The following is a 23,947-nucleotide window of genomic DNA, read 5'->3' as shown; positions in this document are numbered from 1 at the left end:
ATTGAGTGATCAAATTTTCCAAGTGACAGTATCTCATTCATCAAGGCCAGCCAGAGACCTCTTCAGCTTCCCTTCAAACTTCAAGGATGCAGGAACCGTCCTGCCTCCCAGCCACTCTCTGTGGATCTTGCCAATGCCATTAACAGGGAAGCTGGGCATCATCTGGTTAAGGCTAGAAAGTGTCAGGCTGTTTCTGGAATCTCTCTATTCAGTTGGAAGAGTGGGACAACCCCATCGGGTACCACGTGGTCAGTGTTGATGTGGGCAACCGTGCTGATGGAGGGCAAGTTGGCCAATTGCTAAGAAGGAGGGCAGTGAACAGAGGGTGAAATTTGTCATTTTATTGGGAACAATCTACAGGTTTGCTCCCCACCACTAAACAGCTCTTTTAACCATCTTATATGCTCAAGACTCACTTAACAAGTTAAAAAAAAATGCTGCGGGGCATAGGTGCCAAGAAAAAGTATAGAATTTCAGGGAGAACAGAAACTTGCTTTGAACCCAGTGCTCTTTGGTGGCAACAAGAAAAAAGGACGGTGATGTCTCCAGACCTTCTGGATTCACAGCAGAAAACCAGAAGCAGGTTCGGAAAAAGGAATTCTCTTCTTCAAACCCATGTTCAGTAAAAGAACAGATCTCTTCTTCTCTCTGGGGACTGGCTTCCTGAAAAATAGAATAAGCTTGATGAGGTAGCAGCTGGCTTGGTGCCCAAGGAACCCAGGTTTGAGTCTTGACCTCACCACTCCTAGCTGTGTGACCTCAGGCAAGTTACCTAGCCTATCTGAGCCCCCTTTCCTCATCTGGTAAATGGGAATACTAATGATACCTATCGCCTACATGAGTTAAACACACATAAAGCCCTTAGAACAGTGCCTGGCACAGATAGGCTCAGGAATATTTGTTAAAGAGGTAGTGTCCTTATATGGAGTAGAGTAGAATTATCGTGTGGTCACGCTGCAGCTAGCTTACTGGGTAAGACCAAGGACAGAAAACTGACCCTGGCACTTACCTTGACTCTGGGTAAGTTACTTAACCTCCCTAAAACTCCATGTTCCCATCTGTGAATGAGGATAAAACCGCACCCGTGGTGTAGTGAGCTATGGGTTCTTCTTTTACCTCATTTCTGTGGTTCTTGCCATTCTCTGCACCTTCTAATGACCTTTGGCTCATGGCGCCTCAGTCAGCCATTCACCATGGTCACACACTAGACCTTGTCATCACGTACACAGGTGACACCCCACCATCTCAATTTCAAACCACCATCTCCCAATGTCATCAGCTTAAGCAGTCTTATCACCACATTTTTACATAATCTCATCCTCCAATCCATCAACCTCTACTACCCGGCACCTTCCATCTGCCTCCATTTCCTTCTTTGAGAGCTTAGATACCATGATCCCGTGTTATGGTCCCTCATTCATCATGATCACTTGTCAAAATCTCAACCCTGGATGAGCCAGAGTTTGGCTTCTCTGTGCATTACATTAACCCAACAGCCCTGGTGAAAAAAAAAAAAATCATACAAGTCAGCCAACTGTTTCCACTTAAACTCATGATGTCAGCCTTTATAGCTGATTCAAAATCATTTGATTAGTATGTTTCCAACTCCCCACAACAAGCCTGCAAATCTAGTGGCATCTGTGTCCTTATTCCCCATCTTTTGTCTGCTTTCAATGGTAGAATGTCCCCTCCTCCTAAAAAATGCCAATGCCTCCCAACATCCTTGCAATTGTCTCTAGCCATGAAGTTATTGTCATCATCTTGTCATCCATCTCTTCATCTCTGTATAGGCTCTATTTTTTTTTTTTTCTTTCTGGTCACCTGAGTTTGTTTTTTTTTTTTTTGAGGGGGGGGAGGCTAATTACTTTTCTGTATAGGCTCTAATATTTGTCCTCTTTAAAAAATAAGTAAATAAATAAAAGACCCTCTCCACCCCACTAATCTCTATAGCTGCTAGCTTACTTTTATTCACCTCCCTCAAGGCTAAGCTTCTCCAAGAAGCTACTGCCATTTACTATCTCCACTTTCTCAACTGCCATTCCCTCCTCAACCCACCCCATCCAGCTTTCATCCACATGCTATTAACGAAAACTGCTCTTAACTACGTTATCAAAATCTCTGATGCCACATCCAATTTCTCTGGCCTTCTCTTATCTGATCTCTCGGAAGCCTTTGACACAGGTGATCACTCTCTGTGTTTGGAAACTTTCTCTTCTAAGTTCGTGTAACACCACACTCTCTGGCGCTTCTCCCACCCAGGGGCTGCTCCTTCTCTGTATCGTCTGCTCGGTTCTCACGTCCCCCAACTTCTAAATATTGGCACACTCCAGGACTCTGTCCTCTGCCCTTTTCTCTGCCTGGGTGATCATTCAGTGGCTTGCAGTGTCGTTTTCATACCGAACAATCTCAAAACTTTACTCAGGCTCCCCCCCGCTTCTGAACTCCACTTACATACAACTGTTGGAGAGGGCCATCCGCTTGCATGTCTTACCATCACCTACAGTGAATGTGGCCAAGGCAAAGTTGTGTTCTTCTACAATCTGCCTACTCCACACATGTACCAGTATCTACAGAGTTGCTCATGCAGGCAAAGGAAAACCTAAACACCCCACATATTAATAGATCTCAAACACATTCACTTCATCCAGCGTCCACAACTGCCATCTGATTCGGGCCACCATCTTGTGCTTCTGGCCTCCTAACTAGTTCTTTCTCCAATGCATCCTCTGCACAATAGCTCTGTGGCCTTATTAAATGCAAATCGGATCTCACTTCAAACCCTGCCATGCCTCACTGAGTCACTTAGAAGAGAAAATCAACCTCCCACCATGATCCAGAAGGTGCCGTGTCACCTGGCCAGTTGACCTTTCCAGGGCTCCCTCTGCCCACACTCATGTTTCTCCCAGTCCTCACTCACTTCTGGTCTGGGCAGGGCAGCCTCCCCCATCTCCATCCCAGCTCTTCCTAAAGCTCCCAGTATCCCTCAGTCCATTTGGGTCCCTGCTCACACATCACTTCATCATAGAAGCCACCCTTGACCCCCTTTATCCAAAGCTGACCTCTGTTTTGCTCTGTTTCAACACTTGGTATGTTTCCTTCAGACTTACCATAACTTGCAAACATTTTATTTTGTCCTTTTTTTTTTTGGTGGAATCTACCTTCCCCACTAGACTAATAACTGTGAGAGCAGGGACCAAGAGAGTTTTATACACCATTTTATATATATATATATATATATATATATATATATATATATATATATGTGCACCATGTCTGGCAATATTTTCTGTAGACATTGAAGGAATGTACAATAAACCACTGTCTATTTCTACAGGTTAAAAAAATCAAATTCACTAAATATTTTGGCACCAGTTTTGGGGAATCCCTCCAACTATGCTTCCAGCAGATTGCTCGTCTCTTCATATGATCTCTGGCTCATGTGGGTTCTTCATATGATCTCTGGCTCATGTGGGTGTGTGGTACCCACTCGAGAGGACTAGACCATATTGGAGGGGCAGGAGGGAGTCTGTCTTCCTTCAACAAATGTTTACCTGGGGCCTAACAGAGGAAATCTTTCAGACTACCAAAATCTTCCTGACAGTTTCATCTAGCTCACTTCAAAATCAGGTCAATATATGGTAACTCCCTGGTGGCCCCATGGTTAGGATTCAGCGTTTTCCCTGCAAGGGCCCAGGTTCAATCCCTGGTTGGGGAACTAAGATCCTGCAAGCCATTTGACATGGCCAAAACAAAACAAAAACCCCAAATCAGGTTAATATAAAATATATCAAACATAAAAAGAGGCTACTGAGTTCCATGCCAAAACCATTCAACCAGGAAGTGATGGCGCAGAATCTGGGTGTTTCACAAGCTCCCGTCTGGTTTTCAGCATCAGGCAAGATGGGGAAATGGGCGCTGTGCTCTCTTAAGAATGTGGGCTTTGAGGGGTGTTCCTGGTCCTTTTTTCATGTAGGAAGTCACCCTCTTCCCACTCTCCGTGTCCTGCTGCCTCCCTCTGCCCAGAGCCACAGTGGCAGAATAGCCAACAGGGGGCTGTTGGCATAGCCAGGTACCCATTCCACACTTCCTGTCAACTATTCTCCACATGGCCCTTTCTCAGGATAATACTGCTCCTTTGCATGCTTTCCAAGTTTCTGCACCCCCTCATCTTACTCAGGATACTGTCCTGGTCCACAGATGGACAGTGAGCCCGTATACAGTGAAGCAATCATACCGGTTGCTATTCTTCACTGCTGTACACTTGATTTAAGTTGGAATTGTTTTTGATGATTTATGTTTAATGTAATTTATGATATTGATGATTATGACACTGTGAGAGCAGAGAAATAATTGTACCCCTGCCACTTGCTGTATGATCTTAAGCCAAGTCCTTTCACCTGTTTGAGACTCAGTTTACTCATCTATAAAATGGGTATATTCATTTCTTCACTCATTCAACCTCTATTTACTGCATGCCTCATGTAAGGCACCTAAGATGTCTTCATACATGAATCATAAGGTCATTGTGGGGACTGAGCTCATAGCCACCACCAATACATGGTGTTGCTGTTAATTTGGGCCTATGAGCAATTGAAAGCATCAGGCTTTTGGTAATTCTGAGGCTTACAATTTTTTAAATGTATACGCTAACAAGTACTTAGGAGACTTGATAATCCTGATTTCATACATTAGAAAGTGAGCAGAGCTCATCCCTTCAGGAAGACTTCCATGAAGCCTGATGAAACTGCTAAGGCTCTTGGATCAGCCCTAAATCTATCTTGTCACGTGGGCACAACCAGTTCCTCACGGAGGGTGATTTGTGACTTGCTTGTTTCACACAACAGCATCAAAAAAATTTAATTTGTACTCTATCGGCAGATAGCTTTTTACCATTTCCTTTTTTGATGTTCTTTTATTGTTTCCAGCATCTGCTCACTCTTTCATTAGACACGTATGTTCTGACCTCCATGCCAGGCACTGCCACAGGTGCCAGGATGGGTTAGTACACCTCTCAAAGACTTGGCCCTCAAGGACTGGACATTTTAGGGAGGTCTATATATTTTGTTCACCCCCACTCCACACCAAACTGTAAAGTGCCAGAGATCCGAGGCTGCGGTGGCAGCTCTTCCCTTGATGCCCCTCTCAGACACAGAGTGAGCACAGCTGCAGGCACACGGATGCCCTCCCTAAAGGCACTTTGTGCCGCCTTACTGTGTGCTGACTTACTAGAGTCTCATTTCCACTAGAATTTACATGTCAATACATATATGTAAATTAATCCTTATCACAAATCTGATGAGGTGGGCGTTATTTTAATCCTCCTTTTATAAATAAAGCTACTGAGGTATGGAGAGGTGAACAAATGTGGTTAAAGTTCCTGAAGCTAGTAACTAATGAAGGTGGATTCAAACCTGAGCCATGAAGGTCCTCATGTCAAACCAGAGATTGTCCTCATTGGGCAGTTCTTACTGACACCACTTTCAACTTGAATGTGGAGCCCAGAGTCCTAGCCTTTGGTATCAGGTGGCATTTTCTGACTGCAGAGTCCTGGGGTGGCCCTATGTTCTAGGCTGAAAACTGAACATCCGGGAAAGAGCAGGCTAACCTTCATGAATTTGTTCATTTTCCTGCATCACCTTGGTTACCTTGCTAAATCCAGCTCAGATAAAAGAACTTAATAGAATTGCTTTTACAGCCAAATTAGAAAACGGGCAAAACATTTTACAAGATACTAAGTGCATGGGCTCTTTGAGACCTAAAGGTAACCAATTCTAAGGGTAAAAACACTAAATAACAGAAATGAGGGTCATTTCAATTGCTGGAGATCCTGATTTTTCTGCTCTAAGTTTGTTCTCAGGATGCAGAGATAAGTATCAAAGACAGAAGCAGACACTCACTTTCAACTGCAAAGCTGGCACCGGCAGGTCCACCATCAGGGGGGAAATAGATTTTCTTAACTAGGAAAGAAGAAAATATGATTGGGAATGAAATCAGCGACTGGGTTAGAAAGTACAACAGTACCCCCTCAAGGAACCCCAAATCATGTGCTCCTCAATTTTGACGTTTGACATGTTTTATCAGATGCTACAAAAACAGAGACACTTCTGTTTTGTATGCCCTTGGGGTTTTGTTCCCATATTGTGGGCAGTGTTTCTGATCAAGGGTTGCTGACTTCCTCAACAGATCCTGGACTGTCAGCCACTGATTTATCCAGTGGATATCAGCATTAGTTGGAGAGTGTAAAGAGTTGGCAACAGTTGAGACTTTGGTGATGAATATTTGTTTGAAAATGCATCTAGAACTTTCGGGACTATGATAATGCCTGCAGTGTGGCTTTGCTATGATGTGCCTGGCATATACTAGATGCTTGCTAAATCTTTGCTAAATTTGATTTGAACTGCATGGCTTGTTTTGTTTGGGACGCAATGATTTGAGCTGTTCTAACCATTCATCGAGACAGGGTTCCGCTGTGTGTGTGCACAAGGATATACACACAGTTGGCCTCATTTTTCCCTCTGAATCCAGCAGGAACAGATTTTTGAAAAAGAGTACAAGAGTGGGAATTCTCATAGGTTTCCCAAGCTTGACATTTTTATGATTTACTCTTTAAGTATATTGCTAATCAAACTCTGCAAATGATGGAATGGTGTTTTAACAGAAAATTTGTTTTTGACATTAGCATGGAACACAGCATCTGACTTTAGGCCTCGGTGTAACATAAATATACTTAGTTCAGAAGTAAAAGCAGCTTCTGGCAATTTCTTTCAGGCACAAACCAGGGAGCTGTAAAAGAAAACTCATCCAATGTGCAGAAAGCCAAAGATGGGGACTCAGCCCCAAGAAACTATGAAGCATCTACTATTACCAATATTTCATGTGAAGGGCAAATCTTGTAGGAGAGTCACTTGTTTTTTTTGGTCCAAGTAAGGATTTAGGCCAATCCTTTCCCATCCTTTTACAAAGAAGGGAGTCTTGTTTCTCGATGAGTGTTTTGCATTTGCTGCTGCTGCTGCTAAGTCGCTTCAGTAGTGTTTGACTGTGTGACCCCAGAGACAGCAGCCCACCAGGCTCCCCCGTCCCTGGGATTCTCCAGGCAAGATTTTGCATCTAGTAGGTGCTAATTAAATGTCAGATGAGTGAGTAAATGGAATAAAACAGTGAATGAGCGTTAAGGAGGTTTTCACTTCAGGGAGGAGTAGGGGTCAGAGAGCAAAAGCCCCAGACAGCCAGGCACCATGACGGTCTCCAGGCAGCAAGGGGGCGGCCTCCACTGTCGCTTTGAATTTTAATGTGTGGAGCAGATGGTTGGTATAGACTAGACAGCCCTTGTTTCTACCCAGGAGTCTGGCATTATTGCAAGTTGCCAACCTGTTTGGAGGATAGTTTTGAGCCTGTAGGTGTATCACTGAGTTCTGTTTTACACATGGGTTATCTGGCAGTTCACAGTGAGGTGAATGCAAGACCCTAAGATTTTAGGCAGCAGCCCATCATTTTTCTAGGCCAAGTCCGAGTCAGCAGACCAGGGTGAATATTCTGGGCCAACTGCATCTGGCTGGCTATCTATGCAACCCTTTAGTCATTAAATAGTGACTATTGATACAGCCTAGTGAAGATAGATGTTTTGTCCCTCAGAAGCCCCACAGCTGGAGAGGCAGCAATTAGTCTTCCCATCCCATCTCATGCCAACGCATTCTCAACCACAACCAATCAGAAGCAACCCTCCAACCGTACTTGGAGGCATTTCCTTACAGTGGGCTGAGCTGGGAGGCAGGTTGAAGAGCAATCCTGTGCTTCCGGCAGAGTTGCTATCCTCCCACGAGGCAGATTCCTGAGGATGGGTTAGGCATCTCTCTGGCTGGAGGAGACTTAGGAGGGGCTCATACTTCCCCTCAGGCTGGGGCTCCGGAACCAACTGCCCAGTGGAAAGAGCATGAGGGTAGCCAGGCTCTGGGAAGCTGGGACTGGCAAGGGAGGAGAAATGCCACAGCTCGCCAGGCTGAACAGAGGGGCCCCCAGTCAGGGACAGTGGGTATTGATCCACAGGCATGAGACCAGATCCATTCAAGCTGCAGCTGGCGGCGCCATTTGCAAAAGATACTTCCGGCTGTGGCTTTGTCCACGGAGCAGAGAAACGCCACTGATTTGGAGGCATGTCACTATCTGGGAAGGAAAGATTTAGAAGACAGGTTTGTTTATTGTTTTCAAAATGGAATTAGCTTTTTTTATGGTTAACACAGGGGCTTCCCAGGTGGCTCAGTTGTAAAGAATCCATCTGCCAATGCAGGAGATTCAGGAGATAGATGTCTGGGTTGGGAAGTCCCCTGAAGGAGGAAATGGCAACCCACTCCAGTATTCTTGCTGAAAAATCCCATGGACTTACAGTCCAAAGGGTTGCAAAGAGTCAGACATGACTGAGCCACTGAGCACGCACATACCTACTATGTATGGTTAATATAATGTATTTTTTAATGTGAAAAATGTAGAGAAGGTTAAAAAAATCACTCTAAGCATAATATCAGAGACTATCAGTGTCTATCTTTAGGTGTACTTCTTTCCAGGATGTTTCTATATATGTACACATTGTTTGCTCTCATGTTATTAAAACATCACAAACATCCTGTTATAGCAACAAACAGAACCAACAGCAGCTTTTCAAATCACTGCATAGCATGCCATCAGAAGGCAGTAACATGACTAACAAACACAATAGTTGGGCAGCTCAGTTATTCCATTTTTTCAATTAACAACATTGGGATAAGCATCTTCATATATACATCTCTATATACTTGTCCAACTAGCCCCTCAAGGAAACTTTTCTAGAAGTAGAATTACTTGATTAAAGGTGATTTATGTTGTTTGTTGCCATTGTTTGACTTTTATTTTATAGCTGGTGTTTTGAATACACTGAAGAGAAGAACCCTCCGTAAAGTTTTGTGAAGCCTTTCCTCTTCAATGTATTCCAAACACTGGTTTGCCGGTATCATACAAGTCTGGGGTTGAAATTTCATTTTCAAGAAAGGTCTGTGCCATGGGGATGTTAAGAGACTGGACCAAGTTAGCAAAGCAGATTAGCCAAGTAGAGATCGGAGCTGGAGGGAATCAGTGATGGGTAGGAAAGTGGTTGCTTCATGTGCTCAGTCATGTCTGACTCTTTGTGACCCTGTGGACTGTGGCCCACCAGGCTCCTCTGTCCATGGGGATTTCTCCAGGCAAGAATACTGGAGTGGTTTGCCATGCCCTCCTCCAGGGGATCTTCCCAACCCAGGAATCGAACCCAGGTTTCCCACATTGCAGGCTGATTCTTTACCATCTGAGCCACCAGGGAAGCCCAGTTTCTTGGAATTCTTCCTCTAAAAGCAAAATGTTCAAGGTCAAGTGGTGACTCAGGTTCTTCTTGTAAAATTCTTGTGGACTAGCTAATGGGGATGGAATCTCCTGTGGTCTCAGAGACACTTCAAATTGTGCCTCTAACAGCAGCTGAATTGGAGTTCTCAAAGAGTCTTGGGCAGCTTGACATGGACGGATGTTTTCCCCATTCTCAACACCCACTCAGACAAGAAGGGAGGCGGGAGAGAGCCCTGGCAGATGGTGCTTAAAGCCTGGAGGTTCTCATCTATCCAAGATAATGAAGGGGGCGTGGGTGTGGAGACAAAGGGAGACTGGAGAGCTGGAGAGGCTGTCTGGCCCCCTTGCCTTCCTCGTGCACCTCACCCAGCGCTCCTGAATGTTCAGTTTGCCTGGATCTTTTCTGATAGGTCTGCCCAGTGATGTTGGAGTGTCTCACCCACCAGCACAGCTTTTCATGTAATATAGATGGTAAGGGCAAAACAAGCCCTAACCTACAGAGCACAGATATTCTGCTTAACTTTTCATATTGTTCATGAGCGATGGGCAACGGTTGGCTTCTTTTAATGAGGTCAAGGGCAATGAAACAATTACCAAGATTTGTTCCTGAGGATGACTGCTACTTTTGAAAACTGGTATCTGCTGGGTAGTAGCAATTGGAGGCAGTTATCTATGTGGGGTAGTAGCAATTCAGGGCCACTGTGTAGCACAAATAGAATGATTAAGCTGACTTAGGCTAATCACTGTTCCTGCTTCATATTGAATGAGGGTACTGCATGTCCTAAGCACAAATGAGAAACAATGTTTAGCCTCTGACAACTGGGCAGTTTCCATCTGAACTGGCCTTCCAGATCTCATACATAGGACCAAGGTTTGGAAGGCTTGAAATGTGGAAGGCAGGGCCCCAGCGTGTTTTGAATATTTTCTTTAACTGCTTCCCTTCCAGAATTGTCTGACTGAAAGGTTAAGGGGAGTAGATGGATGTGCCTGTCCAAGGTCCCACTTGGTCGGTCACTGAGTGCACCAGAGCACAGTTTGGATGGGAGTATGTGGGAAGACATAGAGTCCCAATCCTGAATTCACAGTAACCCAATTGTAGGCCTTGGGGGGCCCAGAAAAAGTCATGGGTATGGTGTCCCATGGAGTGGACACCCTGGACTTTGGTGGTCTCTTTCTCAGGCTTCTTGGACAAACTGCTCCAGTAACCACACCCATCTAGTCGGAGAACCACTGGACTGGCTCATGGTGACCAGTGAAAATAAGTGGCCCTAGTGACACTTCCTTAACCGAGTTTCCCCTCTTAGAGCCCCAGGCAAGACTCCACTGCCTTCTCAAACCCCAGCCTACACTAATGAATGGAGAGCAAGCAAGGAACACTTTGGGGACATTTAGGGAAGGCTAGGTTTCTCATATTCTATTTTTTTCCTTCAGATGTGAGTCCATACTAGGCAGTGTTTACGAAATATTAACCACCCCATATCTTATGATGTCTTACAGTGGATGCAGCTTTAGTCTTTTTTAAAATTGAAATAGAATTGGCTTACAATATTATTTTAGTTTCAGGTATACAACAGAGTAAGTATTTTTAGAGATTATACTCCATTTATAGTTATTCTAAAATATTAACTATAGTCCCTGAACTACACATTACATCCTTGTAACTTCTGTCCATAGTAGCTTGTACTTCTTAATCCCCTTCCCCTATTTTGCTCCTCCCCGCACCGCCCCCCCCCGAGGCTGGATCTTTCTTTCAGTAGGAATACCAAAGGCTTCCAACCCCTGGACTCCTACTCTGAGCATCTAGCCCCTGCCTCTTAGTTCCATCCATGCCTCTAGCATTCACGAAGCTCCTGGTTCTAAGACCAGGTCTTGTTCAGAGAGCACAAGTCCCCATTTCCTCCCTATCCCTTTAGGACGAAAATGTCAAGCTACTCTCCCACCTGTTAAGCAAACCCAGAGACATCACCCATGCCCACCCATAGATGCTTGAGAGCCCAGAACCTTCTAGAAAGCACCTCTAGGCATCAAGGAGTTTGCTTCTACCCCAGAGGATCCTCCCTACACTCTGTCTTTGTATGGTGGCCCTGACACCCTGTTCCAGGCTGGCTTCTGGACACACCAACTTCAATGTCAACCCCTCAGAGAAGCTTCCCCTTAACAGCCAATGACACCGAGCATGTCCCCTCCCATGGATGGAAGGGGACAATCCATGTGAAAGGTTTAACATGGTGCCCAGGACCTTATAGGCACTCAAGAAGTGAGAGCTGCTGCTGTGGTTAATATTATTAATTATTATTTTAGTTTAGAAATGCAGCGTAGGCTCACATTCACAGGTTTCTCTCCTGGCTTGCAACACTCTACAGGATCAACCAGGAAAAAGCCAAATGGTAACGCAGGGGGCCTGAGGAAGTCTCTCTGCCCTCACTCATCACAGAAGGGAGGGGAGGAAAGGCCAGAGCCAAGGAGCCTGGGAAGCAGCGGTGCTTCAGGGCTGATATGGAGGATGGAGTAGATACTGGCTATAAAAGAGAGCTTTCCGGGATTTCCCTGCTGGTCCAGTGGCTAAGACCCGCGTTCCCAATGCAGGGGTCCGGGGTTCCATCCCTGGTCAGGGAACTAGATCCCACATGCCACAACTAAAGATCTTGCCTGCTGCAACAAAGATTGAAGATCTGTGTGTCAACTAAAACCCGGTGAAGCCAAATAAATAAAAATTAAGGGAGATTTCAGAAGCCTTTGCTCCGTGTGTCAATTCCCAGAAATAATCCATCAAAGGTGGGCAGGAAAGATTGTAAATCTAGAGGAGCTTTTGTTTACTATGCATTACTATAGCATTCTGGATGCATCTCAGGTGAGCTTCACAAGGGTCCAGATGAGAAAATAGAGACTCAAAGTGGTTAATGTAACTCGCCTAAGGCCACAGAACTAGCAGGTGGAGAGCTGGCTGAGTCTCAGCTTCATGCTTGGCCAGCTCTGCCTCCTATTATCTTGAGAATGCACCCACTCCCGCAGCTGGAAAGTTGGCAGATGAGCATAACGGGCATAACATTTCTGGCAGCAATTTATCAGCAGATATCAAAACCCTAAAATCTGACTGGACTTTTTGATGTAGTCATTCTACCCACAACAATATATTTTAAGAATATAATCAATGATGCATGCAAAAGTTGAGCTGCAAGGATTTCAATGTGATATTTACATATAGTGAAAGATTGGCAATCTAAATGTCCAAAAATTTTAACAGATTTGAAATAGCTATAAAAAAGGATACTCTTGAGGCATAAAATGATGTCTTAGTAGAACATGAAATGGCAGTAAAGATATATATGGTTTATTACCCGTTAAAAAGCCAAGTGACATTTGGTTGTAAAACTTAGTATGGGCGCCTAGATGTGCAGGTGGTTTTGTGTCTTGAATGCTTCTCTGTGTTTTGTAAAGTTTCAAAACTTAACACAGTATCTTTGTGATTAGAAAAAGTTAGTTTTGCTTTTTTTCCCCCCCGAAAAAATTAGTTTTAAAGTAAAAACTTAAGAACCCACTTGACTCAGTGAACCTGAGTCACAGCTGTGAAAGGCCAGTGCATAACTGCCTGGTTGCCTTCCATCTATCTTTCCTTCCTTCCTTCTTTGTCCCCTGCCTCCACCTTTAATATAAATGCTGCTTTATGATGAAGTGGAAGCCGAGAACCCTCTTAACACACACACACACACACACACCTTGCCCCTTGAAGTTCCCAACTTTGGCCTGACCTATGTGCACACACTGACATTCCCCTCTCTGCCATTTTGGCTGGTGGCACTTGTCTCTGATGTACTCCAGAAACAAAGAAAATATCATTTGTATTAGCTGAGGTTGAAATAACACTAGAGACAGAGAGATAGCTTGTGGGGACAGCTCTGTTTCAGGGCATCCTGTGTGTGTGTGTGTTGGGGGGGAGAGTTTCCTATTCAGTCTCACTCCCTCCTTCACAACCACCTGTCTAGGTCCTTTGCTGATTAGCCAGGTTCCCTTTCCCAACTGAAAATGGAGATGAAATACAGAACATGTGCTTGTATTTTGAAAAGGGCTAAGAGCTCTGTGCATGCGTGTTCAATTATGTCCGACTTTTTTGCTACCCCATGGGTTGTATGTAGCTCACCAGGCTCCACTGTTTGTGGGATTTTCCAGGTAAGAATACTGGAGTGGGTTGACATTTCCCCCTCCAAGGGATCTTCCTGACCCAGGGACCGAACCCAGATCTCCTGCACCGGCAGGTGGATTCTTTCCCACTGAGCCACCTGGAAAGCCCAGTAAGAGCTCAGTATCTAGAATCGAATGATCTGGTTATGAACAGCTGCCCCTTATGAGCTGTAGGATCTTGAACAAGTCACTTGATTCTCTGAGCTTCAGTTTTCTTATCAGGAAATGAGCATGGTGAGAGTTAACTAAAAGGTTACTATGAAGATTCACTAAGATAATTCATGTGCCAGCCCCTGGGAAAGGGCCTGGAACATAGGAAGCACTCAATAAATGTTGGCCATTAGAAACATTATTAGTGAGAGTGCTAATGGGCAACAGTGTGGATGACCTAGAGATTGTCCTACTGAGTGAAGTAAGCCAGAGAAAGACAAATATCATTATGATATTGCTTATATGTGGAACCTAAAAAGAACTTATTTATAAAACACAGACCCACAGACACAGAAAACAAAGTTATAGTTACCAAAGGGGAAAGAGGGAATGTAAATTATGAGTTTGGGATTAACAGATACACTCTCACAGGGAACTATATTCAGTATCTTGGAAGAATCTGGAAGGGAAAAGAATCTGAAAAAGAATACATACATATTATATACTTAGGTATAACTGAATCATTTTGCTGTACACCTGAAACTAACTCAACACTGTAAATCAACTATACTTCAATTTTTTAAATTGAAAAAATAAATACAAAAGAAAAAAAGAAACCCAGCATTTCTTCCCCAACCCCACTGGATTCTGGAGGAGAGGAGAGAAGGAGACTGGGTATAAAAGACCTCGGAGGGCTCAGGCTGTACGAATACCTTCTCTCAGCAGCCCTTGAGTGAAGGGAGCCAGCCCTGGGGCTGGGCTCGTGGCTGGGACAGGAAGAATACAGGGTGGGTTGTGCACCAAGACAAGCCCCTAGAAATGGAAATTTATGAAGCTTCTCCAAGTTACCTACTCTGAAATCGCCCATGTCCTTTTAAAAGGGAAATAATTCAGCTACTTTCAACATGTGTTTTCTTTCCTACCAGTAGGGCCAGTATAAATTATACCTAAGTAAATAAAAAAAAAAACTTGGATTTGAAAAAAGCAGCCAGGAAATTCAATGGCATTTCCTAGCCACATGGGCCTGTCAGAGCACCCTTAAAATGTGGGTGAGCCCGCCATGGGAGCCCATGAATGGGAGCCTGTTCTCAGCTTAGCCAGGGCCTCGCTGAGGCCAGGCAGCCTGGGGCAGGCCTGCAGGGGCTGAGAGGATGCTAAGTGTCGGTGATGAAGAGCTGCTTTATGGATTTCCCACCATTTTCGAAGCTGCGTGCAGTTTATAGAACACCTCCAGTGAGAACCATTGGGGACACGTCTTCTTTCAGGGGACCCTCCCTGGAGGCAACAGAGTTTATGAGAAATTTGACTCCTAACTGATAAGAGAAGCCTTGAAGAAAAGAGGCTTTCTCCTTCATTTGTTCAGTCAGCAGGACAAACACAAGCCTAACCCACAACACGTGCTGCAAGGGAGATCTCGTCACAGTCAGGGGATCTGTGAGACTATCACACGGAAACTGTGACAACAGAGAAGGTAGGTAGAGAAGAAAGCCGCCTCTGTTTGGCCAGAGAAGCCTATCTTGGGCCAGATACAAGACCATGTCCAAGCTCCCTTGGTGGGCAGGGGCTTCATAGAATACAAAGTGAAGTCAGGAGAGTTAAGAAACAGGGCAGCGGCCACCCAGCAGAAGCCAGTGGACAACTTGGAGGCTGAGGGGAGGGTCCTGCTGTCTTGCAATCCTGATGGTTTGAAGGCAGGCCCTCACATCCACTGTAGACATTCAAAAAACCTGCCTCAAGCCTTTACACACCACAAATATTAACTACCACCTACATGGCACTTACTACGTGCCACTTGACATGAGTAATCTCACTGATTCCTCCTTTAGTTCAATAATACTCAGTTTTACAGATGAGGAAACAGGCCCAGAGAGATGAAGTGATATGCCCTGAGGTCACATGGTTAAACAACAGTAAAGCTGACCCGGCCTCAGGGTGCCTGGGTCTAAAGCCATATACCAAATGATACTGTCTCTCCAGTAACCCCATCAACGACAGACATCAGCACCCTGTGATCCAAATCACAATTTCATTCATTCACTAAATATTTATTGAGTACCTTCCATGCGTTGGACATTAGGGTGGGTACTTGGAAAACAGCACTTAACAGACCGACAGCGTCTAGGGGGTAGGAAGAGATAAGAAACCCATAAAATACACAATATGCCCCATGGTGACGCATGCTAAGAGAAATAAAACAGGGTAAGACAGTGACAGGGTGGGGACGTCTATGTTTTAAATAGATTGTTCAGGAAGGCCTGTCTGAAAGACGACATTCTAACAGAGATTTCAATGAAGGGAAGTCTTGCAGTTACCTGGGAAAGAGCGTTTCAGGAAGAGGGGAGAGAGGAAGTGCAAAAGGCCTGAGGCAGTACTGTACCTGTCACAGGCTACGAAGAGCAAGGAGGCTATGCTGGACTGAGAGGATAATGAGATCAGAAAGATGACAGGGGCTCAGGCAAGTGAGGGCCCCCGGAAGACCTTGGATTTGATTCCAAGTAAGATGAGAAGTTACTGGAGGATTTCGAACAGAGAAGTAATATGGTACAACTTTCTGACTGCTACTTTGAGAACAGACTGAAGTAGAGCGACGGAAGAAGCAGAAAGACTGATGAGGAGGCAAAAATCCAGTGGGGAGAGGATGGCTTTTCAGACTAAGGGGACAGGAGTGGAGGTGGAGAGACAAACTTTGAAGGTAGAACTTATAGAATTGTTCAAAGGGTTGGATGCGGGGTATGAGATAAAGAGAGGAGTTAAAGATGACTGCAATTAATTGAAAGGATGCAGCTGCCATTTATTGAGACTATGGACAGAGCAGGGTGAGGGGACGATCAAGAGTTCAGCTTGGGGGACGTCCCTGGTGGTCCAGTGGTTAACACTTAGACTTCCAGTGCAGGGAGTGCAGGTTTGATCCCTGGAAGGGGAGCTCAGATCCCACATGCTTCTCAGTCAAAAAACCAAAACATAAACAGAAGCAATACTGTAACACATTCAATAGACTTTTGGTCCACATCAAAAGAAATCTTAAAAAAAAATTCAGCTTGGGACCTGTTTGGTTTAGATTCCTATTAGCTATGTGAAGTGAAGATATCAACTAGGCAGCTGCGTAGATAAGTCTGAAATCCAGTCTGGGTAAAGATATGATATTTCATCAGCACATAGGTGGTGTTTATGTAGATGGTATTTAAGACAAAGAGACTAGAACTGATCCCCCAGGGCGTGAATGTAGAGAGAGAAATTGAGATCAAAGTCCTAGGGCCCTCAAATGTTTAAGAGATGAAGCCTTGAAGAGAAGAGGACATTCAGCAAAGGAGACTGAGAAGGAGGGGTAACCAGGGAGACAGGTGGAAAACCATGAGAGTGTGATATTATGGAATCCAAGTGAAGGAGGTTACTTCCAAGAGGAGGGAGCAATCATCTGCAGCAAATGCTGCTGCCGAGTCAGCTAAGATGAGGACAGAGAAAGACCATTTGCTTTGGAAAGTGGAAGTCTCCCACGAGCCTGGATAAGACTGGTTTCAAAGAGTGATGAGGATGACAGCCTGAGTGGAGCAGATCCGAGAGCAGGAGAGGTAGAGGAAAGAGCATGCATGGACACCTCTTAGGAGTCTGGCTGCGAAATGAAACCAAGAAATGGGACAATAAGCAACCAAGAATTGGTTATATCCCGTCTGTGGGGTCGCACAGAGTTGGACACGACTGAAGCGACTTAGCAGCAGCAGCAGCAGCAGCAGGTTGGATTTACCAGGCAAGCAGAAGAGAGAAAATGAGGGATGATGAATTGCTGGTGCTGACAAAGAAAAGATTGTCATATATTCAAGGCAATGTGTTTAGAATTAACTCAGAGTCAAATAGCCAAAGTGGACAGACTTAGCTATGCATGAAGAGCCTAGGGTTTTGACCTTTCCTAGGAGCCAGATAGAGCCTCTGAATCCCATTGACCACATGGATGGGCTTTTACCCACCCATCAATTCCCCAAACGACTCAAGAGCAGCCATTCCTGCAGCTGCTCTGAAGTACTCAGCACACCCTTAGACAGCACCTCCATGCTCTCCACCCAGCCCCTGGTCCCCAGTGTTAGCTTTAGTACCTGCTCCTACTATGCTCCCCCTTCCACATGTTTCCTGAACTCCAAAGAGTCTCTGAGAAAACCATCTCACATAGCTGGAAAAGTTATTTCTAAGAGAGAAGAAAATTCTGAAAGGCTAAAGAGGCTAATACACCAATTCCCTATCCAGACCCAGAGTCTGGCCAGTCAGAGTGATGGCTTCGGAAAACTGGTGAGCTCTTCACCCACAAGGCAGAGGCCCCCTCCTGGGAGGCATGTCCATCCTCCAACGGGAGCAGGGCATTCAATGCATAAGCTCGGCACCTTTTGGCATAGCTCTTTTGAAGTAAGTGTTTTGAGATGAGACAATGCTTTAAAAAAAAAAAAATCACCCAATAGTGTGTGCAATAGACACCCCCAGTACTGTTAAGGGTGGGAAGAGGGATGTGGAGAGACAACCATTTTATCCGCCTCCCTCTGGCCCCACCCCACCCACTATTAACTGAGAGAAGGCTGGGTGTTTCTACAGGGGACACATATGTCCAAGTCCTTTGGTGTTCTTTCCCTGTCAGACCAAGGTAGCAATAATAATAATAATGGTGCTCTCATCGCATACTGAGTGTGAACCCAGAATTTAACATAATTGAGGACACAATGAAATCCGTATATTAATTTGATTAAAGTGTCCTTTTTTCCCCTTTTTTTGCCCACGCCATGTGGCTTGTGGAATCTCAGTTCCCCAACCAGGAATGGAACCCATGCCCCCTGCTGTGGAAGCATGGAGTCTTAACCACTAGCCCACTAGGGAATTCCATAAACAGTGTCCATTTTCAAGCAAAACTTCTGAGAAATGGGTGTGACTTCTCACTAAACAGAATGATGTGCCTTTAGCAAATATACACACGTCTCAGAACATCAGAACTGTCCTTTGATGATAGCCCGATAGGGAATTCCAGCCCCTCCCTCCCAACATGCTCACCATTCCTCAGCAGCACATCTCCGCTCGGGCTGGAAGGGTTCTGTCCCTGGGGGCTCTTGACATTGCCCAGAGCTCTGGAGAAGTGTTCATCCACCACACTGCTAATGTCCCCTTGGAAATAGGTGAAAAGGACACAGCGGGAATTCCATTCAGTTTTAATAGGGCTCTGTGTGTGGACGGTGGTCTTCGTCACGTCTTCCATGGTGACTCAGGGGAGGGCTGCAGAGCAAAACGCAAAATGTTACTGGCACTCTTTTCCCAAGCGGTTGGGCTAAGTTGGCAAAAGTGGCTTCCTTGAGGACAAGCAGTTTGTGCCTAAGGTTCAGGTTCTCTCACTGGGGCTCCCAGGAGCTGCGCAGCTGCTGAGCAGTCATCAGGAAATAAGATAAAGTGCTGAAGGGGTCGTCTCTTATAAATGCGAAAGAGTGCCTGGGAACATGATTAGAAGAGCATCAGGAAATGGAAGAAAAAAAGGGAAAGAAAAAGGACACTGAAGCCAAAGACTGCAGTAATTTGCCAGCTGGGGAAGTGCCTGCCTCCTACTAGATTCCCCTGAACAAGGGCACGAGTACTCCAGTAGACCTTGACTAAGCAATCATTGGATACTGACAATTTGTTTCCCTAGCAAGCCTTGATTTCTACCTTGCCCACTTCTGTGCAGGAGCACCAAACACACCAAATTCTCCTGCTCTCCCTGACATGGTGATTCGTATGGGATGGGGTCCTGCACCCACCCCCACCCCATCTTAGAATTAGCAATTACAATCAAGGCCTCCAGACAGACATACTCTGCCCAGAATCACTTAGAAAATGTCAGAGCTTTAAATCCAGGTCCATATTGTTTTATTTTTTTTTTCGGCTGCCCAGCGTGGCTTGCAGGATCTCAGTTCCCCAGTGAGGGACTGAACCCGGACCATGGCAGTGAAAGCCTGGAATCCTAATTACCAGGCCACCAGGGAATCCCCAGACAGATATACTGGGCACCCAATGCAGCTAACATTTTTCACACTGGTACTCTGTTGGGAAAGAGCACTCTGTTCACCAGGCTTCCTGTGCGCCTAGAGCAGTGCCTGCCACCTAGCTCAATATTGAGCAAATGCCCCAACAGTCATTTGCTGAATTGCCTTCAACTTGGCCTCAATGGGTCCTACCTGTGAACTCCTTGAGGGCAGAGGCTGTCCTTTTTTGCACCCAGGCAGGGACCAGGCACGCAGACGGCACTGCAGAGAGAAGCCGCGGCCTTCCTTTACCAGGGAAATAATAGTTCTGGGTGCTTTGTCACTTCTGGCCATCCAGTGCAACTTGCCCAGAGTTCTGGCTAAAGACATTTTGAATCTAGTCATTCTGATGCATGTAATGCAAATGACTAGAGTTGAATAGCCCTCCTCCGGGTCTAGTCTCTGAGATCCAGGAGGATGGGGGCCATTTCTTATTCCTTTCTTTATCTCTAGCACCTCACACTAGGTAACAATGGCTGAGTGATGAAATGCCATTTCGTGCAGAGAAAGCACAAAGCAAGGAAATCACACCAATTAGGGCTCAGAGGACCTGGGCTTGCCCTTGACTGGGTGTGTGTGCCTTTGGGGAAATCACAGGGCCTCTCTGGCCTTTACATTCCTCTAGGGTAAAATGAAGAGGTTGGGGTATGTGAATTCTGCAGCCTATTTTATTTTTCTGCCAGAAGTGTCAGTCGATTATCATGGGAACATTAGGAGGGAATCTGGGAGTAAGCAGAGGACCCTTATTTAAAAGTTCTCCTTTCAGAATCTTAGCCCCAGTCACAGCTGGATTCTGTTGTCTCTAGAAGCCTTTGACTGAGCACGTCAATCTGTTTCCCCCTGGGTGACAGACACGTTAAGCATCACCAGGCACTACCCTAAAAAAAATGAATCCACTGTATCCTTATTTCAAAAAACATGGGAACCACCATGCTGAAAAACCATCCAGCAGTGTCTTCTCAAGTTTACTGTACGCTTACCATAAGACCCAGCAATCCCGCTTCTAGGCACATATAACCAAGAGAAACGAAAACAGATGTGTGCACAAAGACTTCTACATGAGTGTTCGTAGTGGCTTTGTTTATAAAAGTGAAAACAGCCCAAATGTCCATCACCAGGAGAACAAATAAACGAACTGTGACATTTTCATACAATGGAATGTTCTTCAGCCATAAAAAGGCACAAACTACATCCACCCAACAACATAGATGAATCACAAAAACATTAACCTGAGTGACAAAAGCCAGACACGAAAAGACACATATTGTATGACTTCACTTACATGAAACAGGCACAAATAATCTATGGTGATAAAAATCAGGACAGCAGTTGCCTTGAGGTAGAGCTTGGAAAAGGGTGAGAGTGGACTCACAGGGGTGCTGGAAATGTCTTACATCCTGAAGAGGGTGAGGGTTACATATGGATGCAGATGTGTCAAAACTCATCAAACTGTGCAGTTCAGATCTGCAAGTTTCACTGAAGGCAAATTATTTCTCAGTGAAAAAGCACATGGTATCTTCAGATATTTGGGACTTTGAGCAATAAAACAAAGGTGTAATCCTTGAGCATGTTATGGCATAAGTCAAAGTATAATCTCACCTATCTGTGGAATTTTCAAGAGCCAAACTACAGAATAAAATGGTCATTTCCAGGGGCTGGGGGGACAGAACCAATGTTGTTTAAGGGAATAAATGTGCAACAAGCAGTGAACAAGCCCTAGAAATCTACCACACAGTGCAGTGAATCTAGACAATACTGCATTCTAATCATCAAACTTGCTAAAAGACTAGAATTTAATTATTTGAGCCAATAAAAAGAAAGGGTAATGATGCATCATGATAGAGGTGTTAATTATGGCCACGGTGGTAATTGTACGACAATATATAAATGTATCACATTAACATGTTGTACATGTTAAATCTACAATGTTATCTATCAAATATATTTCCAAAAAATAGCAAATCAAATGAATAATAAAGCGATGGTATTATGAATGGCCAAGTAATGATAAGCATGGACGCAGCCTTTTTGCTAAAGCTGCAGTTCACGGAAGACCTATTCTGTCCCAGAGGCTCCAAATATACTTTCTCCAATCTTCACAACCCTCAAACTAGGTGCTATTATCCCCATTTTAAAGATGAGCAAATCTGGGCTTAGAGAAAGAGGAAATCAAGGGCCCAGGCCATGCAGCTAGGTGGTGGCTGAGCTGAGGTTTGAACCCAAAGTCTCCCTGGCTTCGGTGTCTGGCCTTTTCTCACCATCCCTTTCTACCTGTCGGGGCAAACAGTCCCTTCCCCTCCATGGGACCCTCATCCTGATCCAGTCCTCTGGCTCCCAGTCAGGCCGGCAGACGGTCTGTCCGTGCATTCTCATGGCGTCTCCTGGAAGCCTTCATCTACAAGGGCAGCTTAGCACCTTTGTGGGTCTTGCCCTCTTACCCTCTTGCCAGTGGCTGGTGCTCTAGCTCAGGTATGATCCAGCCTGCCACCTCTCCTTGCTAAGTCTCCCTGAAGCCATGAGAAGCAGCTGGCCGGACCCCGGAGACATCAATGCTGTGAAGCATGCTCCTAGCCTCCCTGGGCAAAGACCACAGGCTAGTTCCATAGAAATTGAGCAGATCTGCAAACACCGTCTCGGTCCCCCTCACCTGGGGAGCTCAGACCTCACACAACTGCGGATCCTCAATAAATCTTAAAGTCCTACGCATGCCCCTCATTTCCTTGCCAAACACATGGACACATACTCTAAAGGAAAGCCCTGGAGTACATCTCTGGATCACATCTCACGAGCAGTTCCCCGGCTGTAGTCAGACCTCAGGGGATGAGGGTCTGTATTCGAGGGCTATTCAAATCTGTGAGCTGTTACTTTGTTTAATTCTTTACAGAATCGCATCCCACTGGACCTCTGCAGTGACTTGAGCAGTTTCATCCCCACACGAACCCTCCTTGAAGGGTCTCTTTCTTCGGGAAGTGAATTGGTGGAGTGGGTCTGGCTTAGAAGGAGGTGCCGCAAAGCTGGAACCGAGGGTAGGACTTTCCTGGCCAAGATGCTGCTGTATTGGCGCCTGGCTTTGTAGCGAAAGCCTCTTGCAGACAAAACCCTTGGCCTTGGCCAAGCTTTGCCAGCTGTGTAGTTCAAATAGTGTAATTACAATATTCTCCAGTGCTCAGAAATTGAAGACACCAAGTAGGCATCGAAATACTGCCTGGTTTTCGGCCCAAATATTTTGGGCCAAGAGGAAAGCAAGAGCAACAGTTTGGCCTCCATTCTACCAGCATGCCTACCTGCACACGCTTACCACCCTTCTGAGAAATGGTACCCAGCACCCCTGGGCTTGGGATGGGGAGTCTGAGAGGTTGTCACAGTGATCACTTGGAACAAAGCCTCAAAGGCACCGGAAGGCATCTCCTTAAGCAAAGCATGTGATGCCCCCTACCACCACCACCTCCCCCAAGCCCCAGTTCCTTCTCAGTCGAATTCCCATCCCTCCTGCCTCCCCCAGAGTTCCTACCTTCTCTCACCTTAATTCTTGACCATCGGCGGCAGAGACACAGCAAGATGCTATGGCCAGGTGAAGGTGTGTTTTGCTGGCCAGAGCTGCCTGGCCTGCTTTAGAGCAGCTCAGTACTGGTCCGAGCAGGGCCTGGCGATCTTGTGCCCTCCCCTCGCTAACTTTCTACCCCTCTAGCTGAGCCTATACGAAGCATTTCCTGCTAGCTATCTATTAAGAATGCAGAAAATGTACTCCAACAAGTCAATCGGGTTGGGCACCTGCAGGAATGAGGAAAATAGGTAGTTCCTTTTTTATTTCTTTCTTTTTGCATTAAAAAAAAAGTGCTTAGCGATATTGTCTCTTAAAGTGGGCAGCCAATTGTTTGCCCGGAAACCACACACAGAGTAGTAGCATCTCCAGCATCAGTGCTGGGGCTGGGATCCAACAGATGGGACTTTCAGTCTCTGGAACCGAGAGAAAGCTTGGCTGGTCACTAGTTTCTTCCTCTCTTCCTGTGGGAAGAGAAAGGGAGCCCAGCCCTCTAGGATTCTGGAGTTTCTCAGGCCTCCCTGGGCCCAGAGGGATCGAGGACTTCTCCAAACCTACAATAGATGAAGCAGTTCAGGACTCCAGCTTCAGGCTCATAGCAAAGGAGTCCCAGTCCACATTCTGAAAAATCTTCAATAGCACCATCATTCAGACCCCAAAGCCTGGAGCTGTTCTTTGCTTCTCCCATTCTCTGTTTCAACCATATTAA

The 23,947-nt window shown here is 45.5% G+C and overlaps 1 protein-coding gene across 3 annotated transcripts; it reads right to left on the bottom strand.

Annotated features, from left to right (window-relative positions):
* Window positions 1-321: 321 nt before the first annotated feature.
* On the bottom strand, window positions 322-23,372 carry VGLL1 (vestigial like family member 1). 3 transcript variants are annotated; one of them, XM_055564009.1, is made up of 5 exons: window positions 23,209-23,372; window positions 18,700-18,918; window positions 7,732-8,160; window positions 5,898-5,957; window positions 322-663 (listed from the first exon to the last, which is right to left on the bottom strand). In XM_055564009.1, exons 2-5 carry the CDS (start codon window positions 18,899-18,901, stop codon window positions 620-622), a joined length of 735 nt encoding a protein of 244 aa, XP_055419984.1. In that variant the 5' UTR covers window positions 18,902-18,918; window positions 23,209-23,372; the 3' UTR covers window positions 322-619. The 3 variants fall into 3 exon arrangements, with proteins under 3 accessions (XP_055419984.1, XP_055419983.1, XP_055419985.1); XM_055564008.1 differs by lacking the exon at window positions 23,209-23,372 and adding an exon at window positions 19,851-19,992; XM_055564010.1 differs by lacking the exon at window positions 23,209-23,372 and adding an exon at window positions 19,851-19,992 and having other exon boundaries at window positions 7,750-8,160.
* Between the last annotated feature and the right edge of the window lie 575 nt (window positions 23,373-23,947).

The sequence above is a fragment of the Bubalus kerabau genome, chromosome X (assembly GCF_029407905.1).
Source record: "Bubalus kerabau isolate K-KA32 ecotype Philippines breed swamp buffalo chromosome X, PCC_UOA_SB_1v2, whole genome shotgun sequence".
Classification (NCBI taxonomy): Eukaryota; Metazoa; Chordata; class Mammalia; order Artiodactyla; family Bovidae; genus Bubalus; species Bubalus kerabau.
Note: the sequence above shows the minus strand (reverse complement) of the source record. Positions and strands in the feature narration are given on the sequence as shown.